At 38.1% G+C, this 22,570-nt stretch overlaps 1 protein-coding gene across 1 annotated transcript in view; it reads left to right on the top strand.

The window, feature by feature from the left end:
* The window catches only part of ITGB5 (integrin subunit beta 5), a 211,419-nt gene that overhangs the window by 149,262 nt on the left and 39,587 nt on the right, over positions 1-22,570 (top strand). The window contains exon 10 of the mRNA XM_051985464.1: positions 2,416-2,845. Coding sequence (XP_051841424.1) covers positions 2,416-2,845 — 430 coding nt within the window. The remainder of the gene's footprint in view (positions 1-2,415; positions 2,846-22,570) is intronic.

Raw genomic sequence — 22,570 nt, 5'->3', positions numbered from 1 at the left:
GACTTCCTTCAATCTGTGTTGTCTGCTTATATATTCTCATAAAGCTGTCATTTCCTTCCTGCAATTTTTCCTCTATTATCCTTATTTGATTTTAAAAGTCATTCACTTGTTCTCTTTTAATAATATTTCTCTTTAACTCTTTTGGTGATTCTCGTTGGGATTGTGTCTGATCTGCATTTTTCTTTTAAATGTTACTTGAAGATGTTTTTAAGTCATGTTCTGAATTTTGTATCTTGGCAACAGGCCCATACCAGTTTCTGTTTTGTCTTGCTAAGCTGATCTTGACTGGAAAAATGACTCACTGTGACTTTTTGTTAGTTTTTCTGTTCAGAATTTGATTTGGTACTTTGTGTGGGTTATTTTGTAGGATAGTTTTGGAGGGAAGTTTGGCACTTGTGACCATTCTGTCATCTTGAGATCATCCTCTCTGGCATATATTCTCTTATATATACTTCATCTAATTATTTTTTATTTCACCATGGATAAATGGATATATTTACTATATACTATGTGTTAAATTATAAAATTGGTATTTGGTGAGAAGGAAGCCATGCCTTGGATACAAAGCCTGGGACCTTCGTTCCCCCATTAATGAAGAGCAATCAGGAATCTAGCTTGAATCTTAAAGTTACTTCCCCTTGACTAGCAACATTTGAGGGAACAGACAGAATTCTATCCTCTTTCCCTGAGGAAAATAGGGCCAGCTTCTGGCCCCAATCTTCCTGCCAAGAACTAAAGTCTTCGTTGGAGAAGACTGGAGAGCTGAGACTCTAGAGACACCTATTTATGTCTCCCTGTGAGCCACATCAAGACACACACATCATATAAGTATTTTATAACTATTTCAATAGATTTAACTTCCTTTATAACTTCTATTATTTTATTTCATGGATTTACAAACAGGCTCCCTAAATATTTAATTCTTTCAGTTATTTGCCCTCAAATCTGGTTTACATCTCTATCATTGATGATGGCATAGCATGTGTAATAGAACTAGCCTAAAAACTCTTCTGCTAAACATGATTTGGGAACTAACAATACTGTATATCAAATCTCTGGAAGCTGCCTGCTCCTTTTCTGTTTCACTGGTGCCAAGAATGTATTGGTTCAACTATTCCTCCAAATTAACAATGTACAGTTCACGCTCAGAGAAACAATCTAATATACTTGTAAAAGTTATAGGAAAATAAGCTGTTCTACCTCCCCTTTCTTCAATACTTCCCTAATTCTCCCTCAAAAGAGTTCCCTAGACTGCCAAAGAAGTCCATGACAGAAAATGTTAAGAATCCTTGGACTGTAGGTGAGGAAATGAAAACCTAGAAATGGCAAGATGACATGTTAATGCTGTGTGTCAGTCAGGAAGTTTTTTTTTCTTAGTCCAGTGTCCTCCATCCACAGTCCTATGCTGCTCCATCTCCCCAGGATAATCTCAAATGCCAACTTTCAGGAGATTTAAAGTTCCTTGAGAACAAAGACTTTTTCATTTTGTCTGTTCATTCCTACATTGTTACTTTGCATATAGTGAGGAATTAATATATGCATGTTGAATTGAGACAAATTCCTTCATGGAACTTTCGCTGACTCCTGAACTTTATATGTTTTTCTGTTCCCTTGACACTTTCTTAATATTCTATTAAAACAGTCTTATTCTGCCTTCCTGTAGTTGTAGCAGAGGCAATATAGAATAGCTGAATAAATAAAACATTTATTCAGCACTTCCTATGTGTTAGGTAAGTGTTAAAAGAAAGAACTTAGGCTTCAGTAAGTAATTATCTAAACTGCAAATCCCCAAGCTTCATTTATATGCCAATGTTTATTTAAAAAAAAAGATTTTCATATATTAATTTTTTGAAGAGATAATGGGGCAGAGTGAATGGAGAACTGGCCTCAAGTCAGAAAGATCCAGGTTTTAAATCCTGCCTTCCACATATACTGGCTTTGTGTCTGTAGACAGGTTACTCTTAGTGTCCTGGGAGACTATAGATTATAGAGCATATGCCAGTCTGCCTTGGAAAAGTGATTTTTCAAGCTGCAGTTCCCTATACCAATAAAATTACAGGATCATTTTGATCCCAATTTTATTTTTTTTACGGTTTTTGATGACTTTTCTTTTTATGTCACCAAATTGACTTCTTCTTTCCTTTCCCTAACCATAATCTTCTCTTGTAGCAGTATCAAAAAAACCAAAAACCAAAAAAAATCAATAAAATCATATTCCAGACAGTCTGTGGCTAACAACATAATGCAGTATTCTTTATCTGTAGTCCCCCCACTCTTTACCAAAGGAGGGAAATGTTTTCTCCTCTCCTCCTCTGCCCTCATTATAATTATTCAGCATTCACTTTTGTCTTATTATTCGTCTTGTTTATCTTGTTGGAGTAATTATTTATTTTCTCTCTTCTTTTATCTATCCAGGTATCATTTGAGGTGTCTGTAGAAGCCCGAAGTTGTCCTCCCAAAGACACGGTGCATACATTCACCCTGAGGCCTGTTGGATTCCGGGACACTCTGGAGCTTGTGGTAACCTATAACTGCTTATGCAGCTGCACCAATAGGACTGAGCAAGACAGCCTTCGGTGCAGTGGGAATGGGACCTACACTTGTGGCACCTGTGAGTGCTACCCTAGTTACTTGGGCTCCAAGTGTGAGTGTCAAGAAGGAGAGAACCGGGACCTCTACCAAAACTTGTGCCGGGAGACTGAGGGCAAGCCCCTATGCAGTGGGCGGGGGGAATGCAGCTGCAACCAGTGCTCCTGCTATGAGAGTGAGTTTGGGAAGATCTACGGCCCCTTCTGTGAATGTGACAACTTTTCCTGTGCCAGAAACAAAGGAGTCCTCTGTTCAGGTAGGTGTGTGACAGGGAATAATCTCTGCTTTGCTTGAGCCCTGAATGTGTGAATGTGGCTGCCTAAATATAATTCCTACTACCCTAGGTGCTGTTGAATACTTTTGTAGAGATGGGTACTCTTCAAACTATCAAACGTATCCACTTCTCTCCTGGAAAGGCAGCATGAGATAGTGGAAGAACACTTACTATAGTCACTGGACCTGGTCAAATCCTGCTTTGAACATCTATTACCTACTTGAACTTAGGAAAAACATTTAGCTCCTTGGGCCTCAGTTTCTTCATCTGTAAAATGGGAGAGTTAAACTAGATAGATTCTGAGATTCCTACCAGCTCCAAATATATAATAATATGAGTTTCCTTATCTCAGAGATGCCAGTAGTGACAGAGCGGATGAGAATTTCTGCCACAAATGCTTTCCTTGGGGGAGACAGAATCAAATAGTGAACATTTAGTTAGTGCCTATTGTATATAATTCTAATCATCCAAGAGGATAATTTAGAAAAAATAAAAAACTGAATCTAGAAGTTAGGTTGGAAATTATGTGATTTAATTTCATCTACCACCTAAAATAAGAATCTCATGTATTGTATCCCTGAAAGAGGGTCTTTAAGCACCATTAATGACAGGGAGATCATTATTATCATTATGTTGCTGGATGACTCAGGTTATTTGAAGGTTCTCACACACACACACAAAAAAGGAAGAGGGAAGGAAAAGGAAAGGGACTTTATTATAGTCTTTATTATGTCTCTAATTCATTGTTGTTGTTCAATCATTTAATCAAACTCTTCAGGAGCTTGTAAAGATTTTTCTTGGCAAAGATACTGGAGGGTTTACCATCTTCTTTTGCAGTGGATTAAGGCAAACATAGGTTTAATGATTTGCCCAGAATTGCATAGCTAGTGAATGTTTGAGGCTGCATTTGAACTCAGATTTTCTTGATTCCAGATAGAGTGCTCTATCTACTGAGCTATCACTTGTTTCCTTTTAGCCTACAAGAACAACAAAGAACAACTTCTTTTTTTGTAAGACAACCTTTCAAATATATACTTTTCTCTTTTCTTTCCCCCTTTCCCTCCTCATTAATGTCTTGCTTCTGACTGTCACCTTCCTCAATCTGCCCTTCTTTTTTTCAGCCCCTTACCCTTTCTTATTTCTTTCCCCTTTACTTCTCCCCCACACTTCTATTATCCTTCCCCTTTCCTTTCCCCTTTCTCCTTCACCTTCCCTATAGAATGAGAAAAGTTTCTATATCAAACTAAATATGTTTGGTATTCCTTCACTGAGCTAAATCTGATGAGATTAAGGTTCAAACAATGTTCACCCTCCCCCCCTTCTTTCCCTCAACCCTATTAGGTCTTTTTTTTTTTTTTTTTGCTTCTTCATCTAATGTAATTTACCCCCATTTTACCTCCCCTTTCTTCTTCTTCCTGTACAACCCCCTTCCACCCCTAATTTCTTTTTTATATCATCACAATAAAGTTAACTTATACTTACACCCTCTGAGTATATCCCTAACAAAGATATAATTCTCAAGAGTTACATGTGTCATCTTTCTATGTGGGGATATAAACATTTTAACTTTTAAAAATCATATGTTTTTTTCCCTTCCCTTTTTACCTTCTTATGCTTCTCTTGAGTTCTGTATTTGAAGATAAAATTTTCTGTTCAGCTCTGGTCTTTTCATCAAAAATAATTGAAAATACCCTATTTCATTGAATATCCATCTTTCTCCCAAAACATAATGCTTAATTTTGCTGGATGGTTGATCCTTGACTGCAGTCCAAGCTTCTTTGCCCTCCAGAATATCATATTCCAGGTCCTTCATTCTTTTAAAGTGGAAACTACTGGGCTCTAATTGTGGCTTCTTGGTATTTGAATTGTTTCTTTCTGACTGCTTACAATATTTTCGCCTTGATCTGATAATTCTGGAATTTAACTAAAATATTCCTTGGAGTTTTCATTTTGGGATCTCTTTCAGGAAGTGATCAGTAGATTCTTTTAATAGCTATTTTACCCTCTGTTTCTAGAATATTAGGGCAGTTTTCCTTGATGATTTCTTGAAAGATGTTGTCTAGGTCCTTTTTTTCCCCATCATTGTTTTCAGGTAGTCCAATAATTCTAGGCTGTCTCTGCTGGATATATTTTCCAGATCAATTGTTTTTCCAATGAGGTATTTTACATTTTTTCCTATTTTTTCACTATTTGGATTTTGTTTGACCGATTTCTTTGTTTCTCATTGAATCATTCACTTCCATTTGTTTGACTCTAATTTTTATTTTTTTAATTTATTAACTTTTTTTTTTAAATAGAAATGTCTGTTGTTTATTGATTTGGTTTTTTGACTAATTTTTAGTGAATGATTTTCTTTTTAACCTTTTTAGCTTTTTAATCTTTTGCATTTGGCCAATTGAACTTTTAAATGAGTTGTTTTGTTCATTGATTTTTTTTTTCCATTTCATCAATTCTGTTTTTTAGAGAGTTATTCTCTTTTTCTATTTCACCAATTCTATTTTTTTTTATATATTTATTTTTATTTTTATAATAACTTTTTATTGACAGAACCCATGCCAGGGTAATTTTTTTACAACATTATCCCTTGCACTCACTTCTGTTCCGATTTTTCCCCTCCCTCCTTCCACCCCCTCCCCTAGTTGGCAAGCAGTCCTATATATGTTAAATATGTTGCAGTATATCCTAGATACAATATATGTATGCAGAATCGAACAATTCTCTTGTTGCATAGGGAGAATTGGATTCAGAAGGTAAAAATAATCCTGGAAGGAAAACAAAAATGCAAATAGTTTACATTCATTTCCCAGTGTTCTTTCTTTGGGTGTAGCTGCTTTTGTCCATCATTGATCACACCAATTCTATTTTTGAAGGAGTTGTTTTCTTCAGACAATTTTTGTGTCCATCTCCAAATTTTCCTACTCAGCTTTTGTTTCCTTTTTCCATTTTTCTTGTAATTCTCTTTTAAGATATTTTTTTGAATTCTTCTAAGAGCCTTTTCAGTAGGAGACCAACTCATAACACCCTTTGAGGCTTCATTTGGAGGTGTTTTCCTTTAGTGTCCTCAGGATTTGAAGTCATTTCCTCCCTTTCTCCATAATAGGTACCTATGGTCAGAGCTCAGTTTTAAAGGTTGAGGTCTGCTCTTAGGGAAAGGGGAAGATTGACCAGGGCTTCTTCTACAGGGTGACTAACATTTTACACTGCCCTGGAGCTTTTTGCTGCTGGCTTCCTTCCCACATTGAGTGAGTGTGGCCAAGTCCTGCTTGTTATGCTGGGGTTCGGGGGCTCACTATTTACCTTCTGTAGTTGCGTTGAAGGTCAGACAGCTAGTCTGCTGATTCTCTGGCCTCTTAAGTAGGCCAAAGTAGCCAACACTGCTGAATTTTGGTAAAGAGGCTCCCACTAGATTCTTTATGAAGAGCCTCTCTGCCCTGAGCCTTCCTGTGCTGTGGCTGCGCTAAAATGCAATTTCATTCCCCTCCCTCCCATCCTCCTGCCCAATTGAAACAGACCTTTCCTGAAGTCCTTCCAATTTGTTTCATTCCAAACATTTGTAGGTTCTTTTACTCCAAAACCTATTCAGAGGCTTGATCTGGTATTGATTCTGAGGGAAGCCAGGAAGAGTTCAAGTAAAGTCCTATCTATTTTCCACTATCTTGGCTCTATTTCCCCTCCCCCTTCAAATATATAAAGATAACTACATTTCTAAGGAGAAAGAATATGTAGTTTTCTGAGGAATAAGAGAAAAATGTGGTTTGGGCAAAGATTGTGGTGTGTGGGGAATAACTTTTTAAAAATTAAAGTTAAATTTTATTGCTATATGGCACCTATATTTCCCATTGTTATGCTTCTTTCTCTACCTCCCATAGAGATACCCCCTTAAAACAAACATAAATAAATAAATAAAAACAGGGGAGAAAACACAGGAACATAAATTTGTAATTAGGTGGAACTTGGAGACCACTAAGTCCAATCCATTCATTTTACAAATGAGGACACTTTGGCACAGAGCTACGAAGTCTGATATAGGATTTGAATTCATCTTTCTCACTGCAAATACAGTGTCCCATCTGTATTTGTATTCCACACTGCCTGAAAAGAGTTCAGCAATATTAACCAACATTATCAAAAAGTCTTATGATATATGAGTGTAGAGGAATTTTGCATTTAGGACAGAAACAGAGAAATCCTGATCATTAAGGAAATAAGCTTATGTCATGTGTGTGTTGTGGTTTGGGAGAAACAGTAAAGAAATACTTATTCCTGAGAAAAAAAGAGAAACTTCTCAGTACCCAGAATGCCTAGTCTACAATTTGGGATTTGCTTATGCAACTCCTGGCCCAGATTTGTTAGAGCCTTTCCAATTTATGACTTCTTCAGCAGATTGAGGCGATAAATGGGGAAGGAGTCCAAAGTCAGAAAGAAGAGATACTAGCTCATTGAAATGATTGGGTAAAGAGTTTCTAGAGCTTTGTGGTTTAGTCAGGGAACAATTTTGAAGGGCCTCTTATATGCCAGGTGCTATGCTTATTTATGATAGTTTTTCTATTGTGAAGAATTCTTCATGACCCCCTTAAGGTTTTCTTGTCAAAGATCCCAGAGTGTTTTGCTATTTCCTTCTCCAGTTCATTTTATAGATAAAGAAACTGAGGCACACAGCATGAAGTGAATTGCCCAGTCACACAGTTAGGAAGTGTCTGAGGTTGGATTTGAACTCAGGAAAATGAGTTTTCTTGACTTCAGGCCTGAAACTGTATCCCACTGCACTACCTAGCTGTCCTGTTCTGGAGATACAATGAAAGAAAAAAACATTGTATCTGCCCTTAAAGAACTCTAATAAGAGAGACAACATGCCAGTAACAATGTAGCTAACAAGATATATTCAGAGAGTGGTTGAAAGGTAATCCCTTGGGAAAAGCATAACAGGGACATTGAGTTTGGGGGTTGGAGGGAGAGGAAAGGGGAGGAGGAGTAATAAGCAAGGAAACAGTCTTTGCAAAAAGTGGTATTTGAGCTAAGTTTTGAAAAAACACCAGAAAAGCAAGGAGGGGAAGAATAGAGATCGTTCCAGCTGTGGAGGACACCAATGAAAAGATAATTAGGAGGTGGAGTGCCATGTGGGAAGAACAACAAATAGACCTGTGGGGCTGAATCTTTGGGTATGTAAGGACATAAAGCTTCGGAAAGCCTAGAAAGGTAGAAAAGGGTCAGGTTGTGAGGACTTTAAATGTACAAATACCCCAAATCTAATAAATATCCAAAGGCTAATTTTAAATAGCCATTTAAGGTCAAGTAATTCAAATACTTTTTCTTCACTGTTTGGTGAAAGGTGTCAACTTTGCACATTGGATCATAGACTCCTAGTGTAGGAAGGAACTTCAGTGGTCAACTATTCTCTGCTTTAATATTTCCAATTATTGGGAAAGTCTCTTTTTTCCTGACCTAGGATTTCATTGGTTTTGGACAGTGGTTCTCATACTTTTTGGTCTCAGGACCTTATTACATTCTTAAAAAATATTGCAAATGCCCCACAAAGAGGTTTTGTTTATGTTGTATATATCTTTTGATATTTACCACTTTAGGAATTATATCTCAGATTTATTAGAAAAATAATTTTGACAGATGAGAGGATCTCCAGACCACACTTTAAAAATTCAGGTTTAGAGAACTCCCAGGAGAAAACTACCACTATCAATTTTGTTGTCTTTCAGTAGTGTCTGACTCTTCATGAACCTTTTTAGGTTTTTTGGACAAAGTTACTGCAGTGATTTGCCATTTCCTTCTCTAATTAATTTTACAGATGAGGAAATTGAAGCAAAAAGGGAATAAGTGACTTGTCTGGGGTCACACAGCTAGTAAATGTCTGAGGTCAGATTTGAATTCTGGTCCTTTTGATTCTAGTCTGGTTTTCTGTGTACTGAGCCACCTAGCTAACTATCAATGCAGATTAGCAATCAGAATGTTCTGCATCTTCATCTTAGGAGTTGTATGTGGTCCTAAGATCCTTGCCTAGTCTATATGTATTAGGTGTGGAATTTGAACCCAGAGAGCTGCCTTCACTCTTTCTTTTCACTACTTCTCATGCCCTTGATTAAAATGAGGATTTTGGCCCATACATAGTTTTAGTTAATTGTGCAATCCGTGCTTCCTACAGATATGGATATTAGAGTTTGGCTGTGACTCTCTGGTCCCTGAATCAAACTGTGTTTGGGAAATGTCAGTAAAGAGGGCATGAGAGAACCATATTAGTAGAAAACAAAAAATACACTTTAAATTCCCTTAGATATGGTACAGATAATCACCTTTTCATTTAAAATTTTTTTCATGTCCACAGGGATCACTCGCACAATCCCTAACTCCATTGAAAAAGCAAGAAAAACAAAACCCATTACATATATATATATCATCAAAGCAAAACAAATCCCCATAATTGTCCACTTCACTCTACATCAGTTCATTTCAGTGTTTCCAGGCTTCTCAGGTACTATTTCTTTCAGTATTATGATAGTCCTCACATTCAACAATCAATCAATAAACATTTGCACCTACTATGTACTATGCACAGGTACCATAATGTGTTCAGCCATTACCTCATGTGATAAACATTCCTTCAATTCTAATTTTTCTCCACCATAAAAAGAATGAGCTGATTTCCTCCCTGACTAAAAAAACTTAAGTAAAACTCTTTCATGGAATTTTAGAAGTAGAATGAGCTTTAGAGATTACTTAGTCTGACCCCTTTATTTTAGACATGAGAGAATTTAAGGACAGAGAAATCAAATGCCAGGCCACTAGTAACCAAGCCTCCTAATGCTTCCCATGCTTCTTCCATTCTGTTAAAGACCGTATATCATCACATTATAAAGAGGGCCCAGACCATTCAAGCTTCTTTGAAACAGAATGTCCTGGAAAGACCCTTCTTGCTGAGGAGGCTGCATGCTGCAAAAGAAAGAATATAGGATTTGACATGAAAAGATATGGGTTCAAATCCAGGCCCTGACACTTATTATGTGGCTATAGGTAACTTGTCTGGGCTTTGCTTTCTAGGTTAAAAAAAGGGGGAAATTGGGAGATATTGCTGAACCCAGTGATCAGTAAGATGTAATCTACCTCTCAATCTCCGATCCTCTGGAATGGTTCTGGAGTGTTTTTCATTCCTTGGGATTTTGTTCAGTTGTTTCAGTCATGTATGATTCTTCATGACCCTTTTGGGGTTTTCTTGGCAGAGATATTGGAATAATTTGCCATTTCCTCCTCCAGCTCATTTTACAAATGAGGAAGCTGAGGCAAACAGGGATAAGTGACTTGCCCATGGTCACATAGCTGGGAAGATTCTGAGGCCAGATTTGAAGTCAGGAAAATGAATTTTCTTGACTCCAGGCCTGTCACTCTATTCACTGCTCCACGTAGGGATCTGTATTTAAATCCCTAGGAAGACTGAGAGCAGATATTAAGTATTAAAATGTTTTAGAAAAAAAGATACAGGAAAATATACTCTTGAGTTAGAATTATTTTTAATGATAACAATTTATATGTTTATACTGACATATCTTAGAGATTATTTTAAATAAATAAGTAATCAACAGCCCTGGGTTTGTAGTCAGCATTAGATTTCTGTTATGGCTCTGCTATCCACTAGTTGTATGACTTCAGCAAGTGAGTACACCTCCTTATGACTCAGTTTCCTCATGTGTAAAATGCCAGGGATGAGGTGGAAGATAACTTCTAAATTTCTTTATCCTCTAAATCCTGTGGTCTCCCTGGATCCTTATAATATTCCCACAGGAGTAGGTAAGTGCCAGGAAGAATCCTGAGAAATGTTTCTGTCTGAGAAATCTGATTTTGTTCATGTGGCATGATTTATCTCTCCCCTCCCCGCAATTCATAGAATTCTCCCTGGGTTTCTGAGCCCAGGGTCAGAGGAGAGATACCTGAGACACAGAGATAGATATCTCAGTGGCACAAGCTTTTACTTGTCCTTTTGGAATTGGGACTATATTGAAGGAAACCACTGTGTTTTTATTTGCTGCTTGCAAACTTCTCAAACACTTGATGCCTTTGAAGTTAGTGTTTTGTTTTACAGAATTTCACCAGAATTGTTCAACCCCACCAAATATTGGGAGCTGATGGGAGTTTTTATCTAGCCCTTCCTTACTATATGTAGATAATCCTGTGGCTTTGGAAAACCCATGTCTATCATATTGTAATAAAATCCTGTGAAGTTGACCAATACTCTAAGACTCAGTGATAGATGATACTGTTTGCATTCTTGCTTTCTTAGGTGTGCTGAGATGCATGGATTTCTAAAACAAACCACTTTGGTTCTCCTCTTTCTCTCCTTTTCCCCATCATGAGATAAGAGTCAGAAAATCTTTAAAGAGTTTAAAAGGGACAGCAGCTTATATCCCAAAGAAATCTTGACTCTCTTGGTGATGGCTGAAGTTAGCCAAACTTGAAAAATACATGCCAAATATGCCTATTCCTTCCCATAAGGTCCTAAAGTGAGGAGATTCATTCAAGTGGTTCTACCCAGAACAGATTGATTCATTGTAAGAAATATTAATAGTTGATATCTATACAGTGCTTAAAATTTTGCAAAGCGCTATATGTATGTTATCTCATTTGAGTCTCAGAAACCCTCTGAATCAAAGACTATAAAACTGATTATCCTGATTTATAGATGAAGAAACAGATTTAGAGGGGTTAAATGACATCATTAACTTATGGTAACACAGCTTTTGGAGGTGAGTTGTCTTCACTTTTTAATTTTAAATTTTAATTTAAAAAATTTATCTCATATAGGAGTAGGAGATGAACAGGAGAGTGAGAAATAGATGGGGTCAGGGAGACAGACAAACAGAAAGAAATAGAGAAGAAGAAAAGGGACAGGGGAGAAGGCAGATGAGAAAGGGAGAAGGAAAAGGGAAGAAGAAAACATTATCATTGCGAAAAATACTAGGGACAAGTAGGTGGCACAGTGACTAGAACATTGGTCCTTGACACAAGGAGGACCTGAGTTCAAATGCAGTTTCAGACAATTAACACTTAATTAACTGTCATTTAACCCCAATTACCTTGCCCCCCCCCAAAAAAAAAAAAAACAAAAAAACAAAAAAACAACAACCTGGTCTTGTTCAAAGGTATAATTGAATCCAAATCTTCGCTGTTCTGGGACTAGTATATGATGACAAATGGTTACCCCAATTTATCATCATTCACCCTTTGTCAAACGATATAACCTGCCATTAGGAAAGTGATGCCATGACTTGCAGGTGAGTTGGATTTAAGTGAGGCAGAGCTGTACAAAGTCACCAGCCCCACTATCTTCTCTGGAATCATCAGGAACATTTTGTCCATTGATGAGAAATAGAGCAGAATGATGGAGATGGCTCCAGATGCAGAGGGAGACCAAGGTCTCAGTCACTGAGGTAGTGCCTTAACAGCTAATCCCTGGGATTCCCTGATAAAGGGGAACTTTTATCCAGGGAGACTGAATCAAAAATCCTATTTGCATCTTTCCCATGAGCTTTTCTCTTTTAAAAATTAAAGAAAAAGCAGCACACTAATAAACAAAGCCAATGTTTATCTGTTGAAATTTTAAGACTTGTTAGTGCAAGTCCAAATTACAAAAATATGTTGTCCATTCTGCCTTGTCCCTGTGTCTTTCTCCTCATTGTGCCTGTGCAGCACTTAGCAATTGTTGACACTCAGGTGTCAGTTGTTGGCCTGCAGAAGTATCAGGGAGCCTTTATTAAGCCTGGCTGGTGGTGGTGATGAATACCCAGAGTTGGAGCCCTCAGTTCTTTGGCGCCAGTGGTTAGCTTAGAATTCTCCGTCTGGAATTGTTTGTATCAGGTTTGAGGTCTTTGAGCTGTTGTTCTTTTTGGGGTTTTAGTGGGAGAGAAACTTGTTTCCCAAGAGCTGGTCTGGTCTTGAGCATGCTGACTCAGTCACTCAGACAGCTGACTTTAGCATTTTCCAGAGGTTTCACTCCCCTCCCCTGCACTCATTTCCCTCACCCTGGGGCTGTAGACTCAACCCAGAATGTTGATTTCTCGGCTTTGTGGCAGTCCTTCTGAGCTGATGCTTTTACAAAGATGCCTTTCCTCTTGGAGAGAAGGCAAGAAGATGCGTGAACTCCAGAACAGAATGTCTAGGGCCTAGAGCCAGGTCTGGCACAACCTCATTAGCCTGTTTTAGCTGCTCAGGTATCCGCAGGCTTGGTTCGAACAGATCCAGCTGTTAGTGAATGGGTGATCCAAGTGTTACAGCTTACTTAGTTTGTAACATGTCTATAACTCTTCCTAGCTACATCCCTAATATAGAGGTTCCCAGTAGTCAATTTTCAGCCATGTCTGACTCTCCATGACCCCATTTGGAATTTTCTTGGCAAAGATGCTGGAATGTTTTATCATTTTCTTCTACAAATCATTCTACAGGTGAGGAAAGTGAGCAAACAGGGCTAAATGACTTTCTCGGGATCATCTAGCAAATGTGTCAAAAGTCATATTTGAACTCAGAAAGATTAATTTTCCTGACTATCCACTGTACCTCCTAGTGGTCTTAGGAAAAAAAGAAGTTATTAAATGTGTTTGAAAATTGGTTATCTCTTTAGGCCATGAAAATTAGGGTGCTCCTTTCTCCAAGCCTGAAGTTAATCAAGCCAAGAATCTGAAAGACATTTAGTATTCTTTCCTTCCTTTCCATAACCCTTTTAAATGAATTGTCTTGGAAAAATGTGTGTATAGTTTGAAACTATCTGCAAGTCAGGGTGGACTCATGTCTCCGTGGGAACTGGAGGGAACATTATTACAGAAAGATGCCTCTTACTAGAGACATCTGGAAGATTGACTATTCAGATGCTTTTTCTTGAGAAGCAGATGCCCAATAGGGTCTCAGAGCCTGCAAGACAACATCCATTCTCTGGGCTCCAAGAACTGGAGGTCTCTGCAGCAAGTACAATTTAGATGAGATCCAACCACAGCTTTATCATTTGTGGAATGCTCTCCCTCCCCATCTCTGCCTTCCCTGGCTTTCTTCAAGTCTCAGCTAAAATCCTTTCTTCCCCATTAATCCCCATTAATGCTAATGCCTTTCTACCACTGATTTTCTTTGGTTTACTTTGTATATGTTGTTCAATCATTTCAGTCATGATCCCGTTTGGAATTTTCTTGGCAAAGATACTGGAGTAGTTTGCTATTTCCTTTTCTATCTCATTTTACACATGAGGAAACTGAAGCAAATTGGGGTAAGTGATTTGCTCAGTCAGACAGCTTGTGAGTGTCTGAGGCTAGATTTGAACTCAAGATGAGTGTTTCTAACTCCAGGCTCTGTGCTCTATCCAACTCCACTTAGCTGCCTTGTTTGTATATAGTCGTTTGCATATCATTCCCTCTTAAAACTTTGAGATTCTTGAGAAGAGGGACTGTTTTCTACATTTATTTCTATACTAAGTGCTTGTTATGATGCTTAGAACATAGTAGGCACTTAAATGCATTTTGACTGACAGATTTACTCTCCAGCTCAGTACACTCTAGCAGCCTCAGTTTCCTCATCTGTAAAATGAACTGGAGAAGGAAATGGCAAACCACTTTGCCCCTCAAATAAGGTCACAAAGAATCAGACACACTTGAAAAGACTAAAAAACCAGAAATAAATGTGCTAGGGAGTGATGTATGTCTGATCTGGACAGAGCCACCTCTGTATTCCCACCTATTAATGAATGATACCCTAGGGCAAAAAGAGAGATAGAGAAGGATAGAAGCCATAGTCACTAAATGTCCTCTCCACTGTTCCAACCACCAGCACCACTTTTCTTTTTTGGATTCCTTCATTTTATTCCCAGAAAGTGTAGAGATCCAAGTTTGTAAGGTCTGTCTCAGAGCATGAAAAAACTTTTAATTAAATTCAAAAAGCTGATTTTGTGTCAGGAATTTGACTAGATGCTAGAGATACAAAGACAAAATTAAAAAACAAAAATAAAAACATGGCACTCCTGACAGCTTACCAAAGGCGAAAACAGCATGTTTGCATACAAGTAAATGCAAAATGTATGCAGCATATGTTCTGGAAGGAAGTTACAAGAATGATATGAAGGGCAGTTTATTAATAAAATAGGGCATTCATTAGGCACCATGGAGAAGTAGAGTAGGATAAGTACACTAAAGGTATAGGACTTACCTGAATAGGTAAGTGGGAGTAGAGAGTGCTATCAGGAAAACAAACTTTCTTTAGGTAGCCTACTATTCAAAATTAGAGGGATTTGTATAGAACTATAAGATGACATCTTTTGTAGTAGCTAAAATATGGTTTATTTGATTATTGGCCCCTGAGAAAAGTAGAAGGGGAAGCTATTGGCTTTGTACAGTCTTCCCTTACTTAAATCCAACTCATGTGTATGTCATGATATCACTTCCCATCATGGTCCCTTTCAAGAACAAAAGACAAACCACAATCCTACTCCAGACATTTTCACCAGCTAAGTTCCATGTCTTGAGGGCTCTCCTTCCTTATCTCTACATGGCTTTCTTGGATTATTTCAAGTCCCTACCAAAATCTCATTTTTCTACTAGAAGTTGATCCTGGTCCCTCTTAATTCTTGGGCTTTCTTCTGATGATTATTGGCAATTTATCACATATATATATCTGTCTATATAATAAGTTTGCATGTTGTTCCCCACTCCCACCATTAGATGAGTTCTTGAAAATAGGGACTGTTTTTTACCTGTCTTTTTATTTCCAGTGTCTAGCACATTTATTTCTATTGTTTAGTATTTCAATAAGGTCTAATTCTTTGTGACCTCATTTGGGGAGCAGAGATACTAGAGTAGTTTGCCATTTCTTTCTCCAGTTCATTTTACAGATGAGGAAACCGAGGCAAACACAATTAAGGTCACACAGCTAGTAAGTTTCTGAAGTCAGATTTGTTTTTTCTGTTTGTTTTGCTTTGTTTTGTTTTGTTTGCTGAGGCAAATGGGGTTAAATGACTTGCCCAGGGTTACACAGCTAAGAAGTATTAAGTGTCTTAGGTCACATTTGAATTTGGGTCCTCATGATTTCTGGGCTGGTGCTCTATCCACTGCGCCACCTACCTGCTCCTGAAGTCAGATTTGAACTTGCAAAGATGAGTGTTCTTGATTTCAGGGTTGAAATTCTATTCACTAATGAGCAGAACCAGGAGATCATTATATGCCTCAACAACGATACTGTTTGAGGATGTATTTTGATGGAAGTGGATCTCTTTGACAAAGAGATCTAACTCAGTTTCAATTGATCAAGGATGGACAGAAGCAGCTACATCCAAAGAAAGAACACTGGGAAATGAATATAAACTGCTTGCATTTTTGTTTTTCTTCCCGAGTTATTTTTACCTTCTGAATCCAATTCTCCTTGTGCAACAAGAGAACTGTTCGGTTCTGCACACATATATTGTATCTAGGATATACTGTAACCTATTTAACATGTATAGGACTGCTTGCCATCTGGGGGAGGGGGTGGAAGGAGGGAGGGGAAAAATCAGAACAGAAGTGAGTGCAAGGGATAATGTTGTAAAAAAATTACCCAACCATGGTTTCTGTCAATAAAAAGTTATTTTAAAAAAATTTAAAAAGAGAGAGAGAAAAAAAGAAATGAGCAGAACTAGGAAAATAATTTATACAAAGACAATAATATAAAGAAAAAAACAATTTTAGAACATTGATCCATACAGTGAAGACTAAAGATGAAGCATACTATCTATTTCCATCCAGAAACATAATGGACTGAACATATGGAATGAGACATATATTTTTAGACATGGCCAATATGTGAATGTTCCACTATGCTTATTTATTATAAAGATTTTTTTTTGTTATTATTGTTCAATTGGGGCAGGAGAAGTAATAGAAAAAACAATTGCTAATTGTTAAAAAAATATATATTTTAAAAGTAAAAAAAAAAATTCTATTCACTACATCAACTAATTATCCAGCACATAGTAGGTGCTTAATAAATGCTTATTGACTAACAGATATTCTACTGTGAGGGAAAAAAAAAACTTAAATACAATAAGCAAATCCCTCTTATAACGATAGATACTGAATCTGTGAGTTCAATAATACTGATGAAATAATTCTCTTTAATGATGCAGTGGGTATCTTCTCTATTAAAGATCTTAGAGCAGAGATGGGAAACCTTTTTTCTGCCAAGGGCCATTTGGATATTTATAGCATCATTCGTGGGCCCTACAAAATTATCAACTTAAAAACCGTGGGAGATGGTTGTACCTCTCTTTCAGCTCATCATTGCCTGTGGTTGCCTTGGCAGGGCCAGACCAAATGATTTCATGGGCCTTCTATGCCTACCAGTCGGATGTTCCCCACCCCTATCTTAGAGTTACTCAGAGCATCAGGAGGATCACACTATGTGTGTGTGTGTGTGTGTGTGTGTGTGTGTGTGTGAAGCTACACTTGAGTCCAGCTCTTCCTGGCTCTATTTACAATGCTACCTTTGTATATATATATTTGTATATTGCATATGCAGTGCTTACAAAGTAAACATAAAGTCATTTCAGGGAAGGGGAAAAGCATTAACCAGTGGGAAAAGTGAAGCATAACAAACTGCCTAAATTTACAGTTTGTTATCATTATGGTCAAGGTTGATAAACTATTTCTATCCATATGAGTTGTGACTCAAACCATACCCTGTATCCTCCTCCCTCTCAAACAAGCAGAAAGCAGCCCACGCCGTCCTCACAGAGCTGACTCAGAGCCTTTGCCATCATGAGCCCTGCCCTAGATGCTCTTGGGCTGCTCTGCCCACTGCTGTTTCTCAGCCATCCCTCTCTAGGACGCAATCTTGGCTGCCTGCTTCAAGCTTGGCCTTCAAAGGCGACATTCTAAACCAAACCCTTTAGTCCTCGGAGATTGCTTCCCCAGTCACTGAGCTGCTGCCAGCTTTGGGGTGGAACATGGCAGCGCGTTCACCAAGTGAGACGATGCTGTTTGGTTTTTCCAGGTTGAAAATAGCAACTGTCTCATCTGGCTGTGATGGAGGGGAAGTCAGTGGAGATGCAGCAGAGTTTCCATCTCTGTGTGGCTTAGGCGTTTTTCCAGAGAGGGCTAATGAGGCAGGTGGGGACATTAGGCACCATACTGAGTCACAGGTGATGGGAGCCTCCCAAGCTGTTGCCTCTGCCAGTGCACCTGTGCTTACCTTGGCCACCCTTCCATCTTGTTCAGGGCCCTGTCCTTAGGAGCCTGAGATGGGGATGGAGTTTTCCTCTCCAAATATTGTTCCTCTTTCCCCCATTTCTTTGTAAATAGAAAAGAACATTACAGAAATCCCCTGTCCCTGTTTTGCTCTTTCCATAGTTTTTGGCTGCTTGCTGGATGAGAGCCAGGGGCCAAGCCTTTTCTTTAACCCATTCCCCCTCCATAGTGTGAAAGGCCCTTGAAACAGAAAAGAATTGACAACTGGAGCATGATCATTTGGAAATCAATGATTTCCAAATCAGGGTGGGAAGGACTCATGAAAAAATGCTTGACCCAGATTGATATCATAACATCATGAGTTTGTCCTTGGTCTTTTAAAAATATGTCTTGGCTTTGGCCTTTGTCTTAGGATTGAAAGCAAAGGTTGGGGGAAGCGTGGCTCAAAACCAAACCCTCCTTCGTGCTTTAACCCATGCTCTGTGGCCACTGCTCTGTTAGGTGACGATTGCAAAACCTGAATTTGTAGATCTGTAAATGAGGTGGTACATGGAGGAGCAAGTGATTTTTCCTACAAGCTGCTGAACAATTACAAACACATTTATTGTGAACTAGATAATTGACAAACCTTCACATCTAAGTAAGGCAAAATGAAGATTGTATATGAAACTATGACTTGCAGTTTTTTCTTTAATAGATGTTAAATTTAGCCTGATAGTTTCAGTGTTGCCCTGCCTATCTGCATCCCATTTAAAAAGCAACTTTATCTTTTTAAATAACAGAAATCTATTTTCTTTCCCTCCCATCTCTACTCCAGGGAGAAAATAAAGGAAAAGAAAAAGAAATAGAAATTCCTTATAACAAATACATATAGCAGAGTAAAATAAATTCCCTCATTAGCTATGCTGGAAAAAAAATCTGTTTCATTTTGGATCCTGAATCAGGAGATATAGATAGATAATATGATTCCTCATTGGTCCTCTGGAATCATGGAGGTTCATTGTATGGTGGAGCATGGATCTCACAGCTTTCAGAGTTGTTTTTGCATTTTATTATAGAAATTGTTTTTTGTGTTTTTTTCTCATGTCATTCATCCCTAATGTCATGCCTTAAATTGTTCTTTTGGATCTACTTATTTTATTTTGCATTAATTCATACAAGTCTTTCTATGCCTTTTTGAACTTTTTCTTTTCTCTCTTATATGAATTTGTTAAGGCACCTTCTTTCTCTCCCTTCCCTTTCTTTTCTCTCTCTCTCTTTCTCTTTCTCTCCCTCTTTGTGTGTATCTCTGACTATCTCTGTGTCTCTTTTCTCTCCTCTCTCCTTCTGTATCTCTGACTGTCTCTATGTCTCTTTTCTCTCCTCTCTCCTTCCCTTTCCTCTGTCTCTTTCCTCTCCCTATTGCTCTCACTATTACTATACTGCCACTCTTTCAATTAAAGAAATTGATTTAATTTTATTTTTCAATGAATAAGCAATTTATTATATTTTATAATGCTGTCACAGCAAGAGCAGTGAATTGTGAGTCAGGAGGGCTGGGCACTGAGCCTCAGCTCTGAACATGTATAAGTTGATTTACCTCTTTGTGATTTGATTTCCTCATTTGTAAAATGGAAACAACACTTTGCACTATCTACCCATCACAGGGCTATTATGAGAAAAGCACTCTGCAAACCTTAGAGAATGCTAGAATCATGGATTATTCTCATTTTGCTGGTTTATTGTTTCCCAAAGAAATTGGGAAGAGGGGCTGTGGGTTATATTCTTTGGCATTTCCCCACAGTAACAGGTGGTAGCCAGTTCATGATGCCAAATTAAATAAATCCTGAGAGAATGAAAAGTAATGGGGTTAGTGGATACAGATATGGGCTAGAAATGGGTTGATCATGAAAGGATTATAGAAAGTCTGGATTATTATGTCTGGTTTTAAGAAATGGGAGGACATGGATTGTTGAGGAAGAAATGGAAGAAGCAAATGGGGGCATCAATGATCTGATGATATAAGAGCTTTGCTTCCAATCAACATCTTATTTCACTGATATGATTGTCTATGGATTCAGAAAGACAATACCAAATTAAAAACAAAATTCCTTTGGGAGTCAGACCTCTCCTGTTTGCTTGCCTTCAGTCAAGTGTCAAGGAGCCGAGGTTAGCTTCCCAAGCTTTGATTCTGACAATATATGAGAAAAAATTTGAAGTTAGAAAGTCTAGAATTCAAAATTCTTAGTTCCTCTGAGCCTTAGGTTTGTTATCTTCAAAATGGGGACAATATACCAGTAGTACCTACGTCACAGGATAATAGTTGTGCTCCAATAAAATAACATATAAAGTGCTTTACAAACTTTAAAGTGCCTGTTGTCCACAGAGAGATGAGACACATCTTGGATGCTTCTTAAGTCTCTTGCTTCTTACTTTCTCTAATTTGTACAAGGAATGGAAGGAAAGTTAAAAGAGCAAGGCAAACACATTCCCAGAGGGACAAGAGATACTTTTGTCCCCAAGAAGACAGCAGGAAGCCAGACTAAATTGTTGCCAAGCCTGGATTTATGAGGATGTGGAAAGAACAGATTGGGCAATTCTAATCTACTTGCAAAGGAAGTACCAGGAATAGCATGTCTTTTTATAAAGCAGGCAGTGGAGTAGGGTTTTCTCTTGGCCTTTGAAAGCAACAGATCTATTATGGTTAATAGAAACTTCTGCATCTGATGAGTTACAAGAGAGCCAGCAATTGAGCTTGGTATACTTTTTCTTTCATTCATTCAGAAATCTGTGTATCAAATAAGTGTTGTTCACAGTTGTTTAAATCACATCCAACTCTTTGTGACCTTAAAGAGTAAACTAAGGTAAAGGGTTAAGTGACTTGCTAGTAAGTGTCTAAGACCAGATTTGAATCCAGGAAGAAGAGTCTTTCTGGCTCCAAACTGACACTACCTAGCTAGATGATATGGAGAGGTTAGAACTTCGGAATGTGGCTTCTTGGGACACTCAGAACCTCAATTCTCCGCTGCTTTGAGTGAGACAGAAAGTGGACAGAACCGAGGAAATTGACTAGGTATTAATGCTATAAGTGCTGTAGTCATGGATACTCATTCTAGCAATGCCCCTAGAACCTAGGAACTACAGAAATGTGAATATGTTCATTTTGGTTGAGATTAGTGCAAGGAATTCCTAGTGTGGAAATTCCCTCCTCTAAAGCACATCATCAGCAACCTGACTGCAACTTCTGGAACTTGTGGGTGGGATGGGTGTGCCTTTGGAGCAATGAGAGATTAAGAGATTTACTCTGAGTCTTTTAACTGGAACAGTTCAAAGGGAAGACTTGAATCTATCCACTAAACCATACTTGCCTCTCAAATAACTTTAAATTGCCCTAAGTCATCTAGCTTTGAAAAAGCATTTGTGGGAGCAGTGAACCTGGAGTCAAGAAGACTTTTCATTTCAAATCTGGCTGTGTGACCTAGGGCTAATCATTTAATTCCAATTGCCTAAACAAACAAATAAATATAAAACTTTAGGGTATTCCGATAACTATGCCAAGAGTTGTACCCAGAACTGTTCAAATATTGATGAAATATAATTTCTGATGACATATTATTCTCAAGGAAGAAGAACCACCCTAAATACTTTTCCCTCTTAATTTACTCACTTCTTATTTATCTAGTTTTGTTTAAATTGCTCACTTCAGTAAAGGTCCCATATCTATTTAGTATTTGGGGAAAGGAAACAAAAGGAGGGAGCGACAAAATATGGAAACTTCCTGTTTTTTTTCTGAACTCCAGAATAGGGTCTTCTATTCTGGTAGCCTGGGAACTAGAATCAGCTTGCTAGAAGGTGTCACACCTTCTATTTTCTCCTGATTTATAACCACTTCCTGCTTTCATTCAGTCTTTAGGTTTCATCTCTTGGCCTGTTGGTCCCTCTACCAGGGTCCTCAAACTAGGGCACACAGGCCAGATGCAGCAGCTGAGGAAGTTTATCCCCCTCACCCAGGGCTATGAAGTTTCTTTATTTAAAGGCCCACAAAGCAAAGTTTTTGTTTTTACTATAGTCCGGCCCTCCAACACTCTGAGGGACAGTGAACTGGCCCCCTATTTAAAAAGTTTGAGGACCCCATACCATCCCTCTAATATACATCTACCCCTCTGAGGCACAGCCCCTTAGAGATGTGTTTGTACCATGCTCCCTAAAAACTAAGAACTCTACCTCTAATAACTAAATATACCAGACCAATTAACTTTTGTTCTTATAATGAAGTTACCTCTTCATTCTTTAGAGAAGCTGGCAATCCAGCTTCTCTAAAATCCAGAGGGTATTCAACCAAGTATTGATTATCAGTTTTATTTGCTTTTCTCATCCTTCCCCTATGTCATGTTCAGCAATTCCATTTTGATCCAATCTTGCCTTTTACCTATTGAATAATTGAATCAACCAGGCATACCAAAAGGGAAGAGACACTCTAGTGGGATAATTTTTATTTAGTCAAAGAAAAAGGATATTTAACAAAGCACTTGGCTCAGGT

Source organism: Antechinus flavipes, chromosome 3 (genome assembly GCF_016432865.1).
Source record: "Antechinus flavipes isolate AdamAnt ecotype Samford, QLD, Australia chromosome 3, AdamAnt_v2, whole genome shotgun sequence".
Taxonomy (NCBI): Eukaryota; Metazoa; Chordata; class Mammalia; order Dasyuromorphia; family Dasyuridae; genus Antechinus; species Antechinus flavipes.
Note: the sequence above shows the minus strand (reverse complement) of the source record. Positions and strands in the feature narration are given on the sequence as shown.